The sequence below is a fragment of the Lathyrus oleraceus genome, chromosome 5 (assembly GCF_024323335.1).
Source record: "Lathyrus oleraceus cultivar Zhongwan6 chromosome 5, CAAS_Psat_ZW6_1.0, whole genome shotgun sequence".
Classification (NCBI taxonomy): domain Eukaryota; kingdom Viridiplantae; phylum Streptophyta; class Magnoliopsida; order Fabales; family Fabaceae; genus Lathyrus; species Lathyrus oleraceus.
This window is the reverse complement of record NC_066583.1, coordinates 208285597-208292316: the sequence shown is the minus strand read 5'-3', so window position 1 is coordinate 208292316 and position 6720 is coordinate 208285597. Positions and strand designations below refer to the sequence as shown.

Here is a 6720-nt window from a genome sequence, read left to right as displayed (position 1 = left end):
ACTTATGAACTATAATACCCTCAAATAAGCTAGTAAATTCAGATGAAGTTAAGTGGATGGTAATCCGGTGATGGAAGCAAGGTTGTTTTGGTGAGAGGGTGAAGATGACGGTGTCGTCGGCGGAGGTAGTGGGGATTTTGAAACGAAGGTGATGGAGTAAATGGAGAGGAAAGGATAAGCTTTTTGCAGTGAGAATGGGAGGAGATAACGTCTGAGGGCCCTGTTTTTTTGTTTTTTTATCAGCAGAGAGAGAGAGAGGTAACGTGGTAAAGTGGGGTGGAGTGTGGATGTGGTTAAGAGGAAACGTGAGGGAGAGAGGAAACGTGAAGTATTCTTATTATATATTATTTAAAAAAATATTTATTAGATAATAATTTAATTTAGAAAAAGTATAATAATAAGATAAATCTCTAATTTTGAATACTAGAACAAAATAAAAGGATCGATTATAAATAGAAGTCGGACGAAAATTTGCTCGAAACATTAAATCAGACACATTAAAATGATCAGTACAAAATATACTTATTGAAAAAATACAGTGTTTCTTCAAATGCTGAAATAAATTGTCACCGGTTAAAAGGCTCACGCGGGTCATAATGCAACAGAAACAGTCGCTGAAAAATATAACGAGCACACCAGGTTAAACTACGTGAACCGTAGATTAATAATACTGGTGTCTGTAATTTTAATTTTGAAACTTTTTATCTGTTGATTTTGTCCGTACTTGAGGAAGGATTCAACCGATTTGTCTCTATTTTTAATAAGTTTATCCTGGCTGATATTTCAGGTATTATTAATGATAAAATGCATGTTATGCTGTACATATGATGTAAACTGAAAATTAAGTCGAATTTATAAAAATTTAAAATGCCCGGACAAAATTGGGGTATGACAATGGTCAAGTAGGACTAAACTATATTCAACGATGCTAAACCACACATATATTAACATGACACTTTATGTTTGTGAAATATCTAGGAAAATCCTTCTTTGATTATTCAAACCCATGTGTTGCTCCATGCTAGGCTTTAATTAAACCCTCCCCTGATTGTTCAAGTCTGAATGTTTCCCCATCTTAGACTCCATATGATACCTTTTTGGATTGCACCTACTTGATAAAAATGTTCCATAAGAACTAAGACTCCATAGAAACCCCCTCGGATCAACCCTTCATCCTCAGAACTGAGTTTACACTCTCCACTTCCTCATTCTAACAACTCAGGTGGGAACTATTTTGGATTGAGCTTGAGCTTAAACCATCATATAACAACCCACAATAGTTTCTAACGTAAGGTTAGATCCGATAAAAGGTACACAATAGTTTCCGGTGTAGAAACTATGGTGCGAAAAATTAATTAAGAGCTGGAAAAGAAAATAGAATTGCAAAAGGAAAACAATATAAAAATTTGTCAAAGTAATACTGTAAAAATATGCCTAAGCTGCTGGAAAAAGAAAGAATGCGAAAACAGAAAAAATCTGGAAAAAGCGTCGAACCCTGAGCTTTCCAAAAAGCTACTATTTATATGCCACCTCCTGCAGCTGCTTCCGCGTCAAAAGTCTTCAACGTGCAGAATAGTTGGGCGTGGAAATAGGGCTCAACTCTCTCTCAACGTCTCTGAAGCGTTCCTTGTGCCTTAAATATAAGGGAATGGTGTGACGTCCGTCACACCATGTGTGACGCTCGTCACACAAGTGCATATAGCGTGACGCTCGTCACAACCTCTGTGGCGCTCGTCACAGGCACAACGCCTGTGCCTTCTTTGGGCTGGGCTTGCCTTTTGCTATTTGTTTCCAGAAACTTCTTTTTGCACCTCCTTTTCTTCCTTTTTTTTCTTTTGCTTCAAATAGATACCTGAGATAAATAGAAAGGAAATACCGCGTAATATCTGATAAAATGAAATAAATTAGAGTAAATAATAATATAATTTAATTGAATTAAGTCCTAAAATGTGATATAATTTCATGTTATCAATTGTGCAGAAACTGACTAAGTTGTTGCGTGGCATAAGTGATGTCTGGGCGTGTGGTGTTAAGATACAGCAGACGTCCTATCAATCGTCTGTATGCTCCAATATCTTCAAAAGCCTTGCCACTATCAGCATGTAATTTAATAGATGGATCAGTAGGTGCGGGAGCTGGTTTGGATCCAAGCATACCAGATTCCTACAAGAGATCAAGACAGTATTTTCTTTGTGATAGTGAAATCCCTGCCTTTGAATAAGCAACTTCGAGGCCAAGAAAGTACTTGAGTATGCCCAGGTTTTTTATGCTGAAATTTTCATCTAGGATGAGCTTAATACAATCAAATTCAGACATAAAGGTTCCAGCTAGGATTATGTCATCAACATATACTAAAATGGCTGTAAAGTGAGCATCAGTTTTCAAAGTGAAGAGAGAATAATCATAAGTAGACCCAGTGTATCCTTGTTGAAGTAGTAAAGCTGTTAGTTTTTCATACCATTTGCGACTGGCTTGTTTCATACCATATAAACTCTTTTAGAGTTTGCATACTTGATTGGGCCTGTGACATGTAACACCTTCAAGTATAGTCATATACACATCTTCCTGTAATTCCCTATGTAGAAAGGCATTGTTAACATCAAGTTGATGTAAAAACCAATTGTTGATGGCTGTAGTTGCAAGAAGGGTTCTGACAGTGGTAATCTTTGCTACAGGTGAGAAAGTGTCAAAGAAGTCAAGCCCTTCAATTTGGTTGTACCCTTTGGCAACAAGTCTAGCTTTATACCTTTCTATTGTGCCATCTGCTCTATGCTTCACTTTGAAAACCCATCTATTACCAATTGGTTTGGCATGTGGTGGCAGATCAACTATGTTCCAAGTCCTATTCTTGTCTAATGCATCTAATTCAGACTTCATGGCCTTGATCCAATGTTCAGACAAACATGCTTCTTTGTAGTTCTTTGGCTCATATGTAAGAGTGATATTGGATGCAAAAACACGATGATATGCAGATAGAAAATGCAGGGAATCATAATTTGAAATAGGATAATTAGTTTTGGTTGTACCTGATGATGACTTGACTGCTGATACATCAGATGTATTGCACACATAATCTGAGAGATAATGAGGTGTATGTTTAGCTCTAACAGGCCTGGATTGGATGCTGTCAATATCTGGTGTATCAGGGACAGGTTGAGTGTCATGGTTTTCATCAGTATTATCTAAAGATTCAGGGTGAATATTTGAATGGTGCAGTGTGTCAATGGTTGTGTTAGGATGATGCTCATGTTCCTCAGCTGTGAATTTAATGTTTTGTGATGGAACATGTATGATAGGTTCATTTTGTGGTGAGTCATTAGGATCTTTGTAAGGATGGTAAGTCCAATTAGTGAAATTAACATTTGAATAAGGGAAAATATGTTCATGATGTATGACATTTCTAGAAACAAGAATTGTATGACTGTTAATGTCATAGAGTATCACACCCTTCATACCATTCTTGTATCCTAAGAAAACACATTTTCGACCTCTTGGCTCAAGTTTTGTTCTGTGCATATGTAATGTGGATGCAAAAGCAAGAGATCCAAATACTTTGAGACTATGCATATCTGGATGTGCATTGTGCAGTATGAAATGAGGAGAAATATTGTTTAAAACTTGTGTAGGGAGTTTGTTTATAATGAATGCTGCATGTAAAATAGCATATGACTAGAATTCTTTTGGAAGTTTTGATTGAAATAGAAGAGCTCTTCCAACATTTAGTAAATATTGGTGTTTCCTCTCCACTCGACCATTTTGTTGTGGAGATTCAACACAGCTAGTTTGATGAATGATTCCCTTAGATGAAAAAAATTCAGGGATGTTAAACTCAAGGCCATTATCAGTTCTGATAATTTTGACATGAAGCTTATGTTGGTTTTCTATGAGATTGACAAAATTTATAACATGCTGTCTAGCTTCAGATTTGGTTTTCATTAATGTTATCCATGTATATCTGCTACAATCATCAACAACAGTTAAAAAATATGAATGACCATGTAAAGATTGGACTGCAAGAGGTCCCTAAATGTCAAAATGAAACAAGTCATAAGGGTGTGCAGCTCTATTATTACTAACAATATAAGGGAGTTTTCTTTGTTTAGCATAGCAACAAACATCACAAACATCTTTATGATTAACTTTGATAGAATGGAATTGGGAATGTAGGTACAATAATCTGTTTTGAGATAAGTGTCCTAATCTAAAGTGCCATAAGGCTTTATCAGGTAAAATGACATTGGCTGCTAAAGCAGAGGTTAAATCAGGTGTGTGTAGCAGGTGAATCATTATCTCTCAGTGTTAGATAGTACAATCCATCTTTCTGCTCAGCAAAACCAGTCATCTTTATGGTGATTTTGTTCTGTATGACACATTATGATTTGAGGAAATTGACATTGTAATTAGAGGATTCACACAACTTTGAAACAGATAATAAGTTCAGAGAAAGTTCAGGGAGCAAAAGCACATTATGCACAATAAAATCAGGAGAAAAATAAATTGTGCCAGAGTGGTTAGCAACAAGGCATTGTCCATTTGGCAATCTAACAGTGATGGGGATAATTTTCTTATGTGAATGAAACCATTGGACATAACTACATATGTGATCAGTATCTCCTGAATCAATGATCCACTACTACTATGCATGCAATGATATGTGTTACTTGTTGATAGATGACCAACAACAACTTAGTTGGAAGAAGCATGTCTTGAAGATTGGCCAAGACTTGATTTATGAAGTAGATCCATTAAGGCACTGAATTGACCTTGAGTCATAGGTGAATTGTCACTTTGAATGTCAGCACCATGAGATGAAGATCCATCATTATTTCCATCTGATGCTACATTGTTAGCTGAATTCTGAAACTGTTTCTGCATATGAGGTGGAACACCATGTTTCTTGAAGCAATTTTCAACAGTATGGTTAGTCTTGCCACATAATGTGCAAATGCGAACACCATGCTTAAAAGCATTATTTCTTGCTCCAAACCTCTTGGAATCAGCAACATTAATCAGTGTTTGAGACTCATCATTTGGAATAGGAAGCTGGAGTTGTCGCTCATGTTGAATAACCATGGAAAATATCTTATTCATAGTTGGCAAAGGATCCATTAACAAGATTTGGGACTTCACTACAACAAATTGGTCATTTAAACCAGTCAAGAATCTGATAATCTACAGTAGCTGGTGATGACATCTTGCACTGCGCATAGCTTCACAAGTACACTTTATGCGACAGGTACAAGTTGGTAAAGGCAAATACAGATCCAGTTCTTCCCAAAGAATTTTAAGATCAGAGAAAAAATCAGTTACTGATTTGGTTTCTTGCTTTAGGTTGTAAATTTCTTGTTGCAGCTCAGAAATTTGTATGAGATCACCCTGGGAAAACCGTTCTTTCAAATTGTTCCATACATCAAGTGCGTTCTCCATGAAAACTATAGACTGTGAAATTGAATCTGAAACAGAATTCATGATCCAAGAATGTAGAAGCATGTTGCAGCGGTTCCAAGCACACAGAGATGGATCGAAAGAATCAGTTGGAACAGGAAGAGATCCATCAATGAACTCAATCTTCATTTTGCCACCAAGAGCCCTCTTCATGCTTCGAGCCCATGAATGATAGTTGGAACCAGTGAGTTTGGGAAGGACTTAACTGAATCAGGGCCATCGCTGGGGTGAACAAAGTAGGGTGAAGTTTGATCCAAAGCAGGATCAGTTGATAAAGATGAAGCTCGAGAAGGAGCCATAAATGCAGAAAGAATTGAAAGAAGAGATGAAATGGTGTAAAAAGATTCAGTTGGATAGCAGCGGAAGGAGGATTGAATTGGTGAATGACACCATATTGTGATTAATCTTGCTTCATCAATGGAGAAGCATAACAGGAGAAATGATAAACATTAACAGTAGAAGAGAAGAATTAGCAGAAGAAAAAATAAGGAAATATCAAGAAGAATTGTTAATGAATTGGATTGTTTACATGTGGCAATGCATCACTTATATATTACAATCTTATCTCATAACCACCAATCACAATAGAGCAAACTAAACTAACTAACCATACAACTAATCCAACTGTATTAATAATTAAGCTTAAACTATATTGATCAAAAGTAGTTAATCTCAACAACACTCATTGATGTTTTCCTTTTATATTAGACTCATTATCATAATCTTGTTCTCTTAAGTTACTAATATCAAGTCCAATAATATTTATCTCATTTACAATTGCATCAAAAAGACATTTTCCAGTTGTATCATTTACTACTAAAAATTCTACAAAATGTTCAAAGATTTGTATTGGACTAGAAGAAATATCAACACATCGTAAGACAAAAGTTATTTACTCTCGATGACTTATATCAGGAGTGCAGTCAAGTATAATTGAAAAATACTTTTTATTTTTAATTTTTTAAATAATTTTTGTTTTAATTTCATTTTCTATCAAACTTATTAATTCATTTTGTATCTTATATCCAAGGTAATGATTATGAATTTTTTTTATCTTTAATTCGACGAATATGTTCTTGCATTATAAGATCCAATTCAACAATCATTTCAATAAGATTTAAGAAATTTCCATTATTTTCTTGGTAAATCTTTTCATTTGTTCCGTGAAAGGCTAAGTTGTTTTTCCAAGAGTTTTAACAATTGTTATTATTATAAATAAAACATTCCTTCAATGTTCTCTATCTCTATTTATTTGTTCTTGATCATGTATGTCAA

General features: G+C 35.3%; 1 protein-coding gene across 1 annotated transcript; it reads right to left on the bottom strand.

The window, feature by feature from the left end:
• Positions 1-4686: 4686 nt before the first annotated feature.
• LOC127079749 (uncharacterized) lies at positions 4687-5598 on the bottom strand. Its single transcript, XM_051020121.1, has 2 exons — positions 5241-5598; positions 4687-5129 (listed from the first exon to the last, which is right to left on the bottom strand). Exons 1-2 carry the CDS (start codon positions 5596-5598, stop codon positions 4687-4689), a joined length of 801 nt encoding a protein of 266 aa, XP_050876078.1.
• Between the last annotated feature and the right edge of the window lie 1122 nt (positions 5599-6720).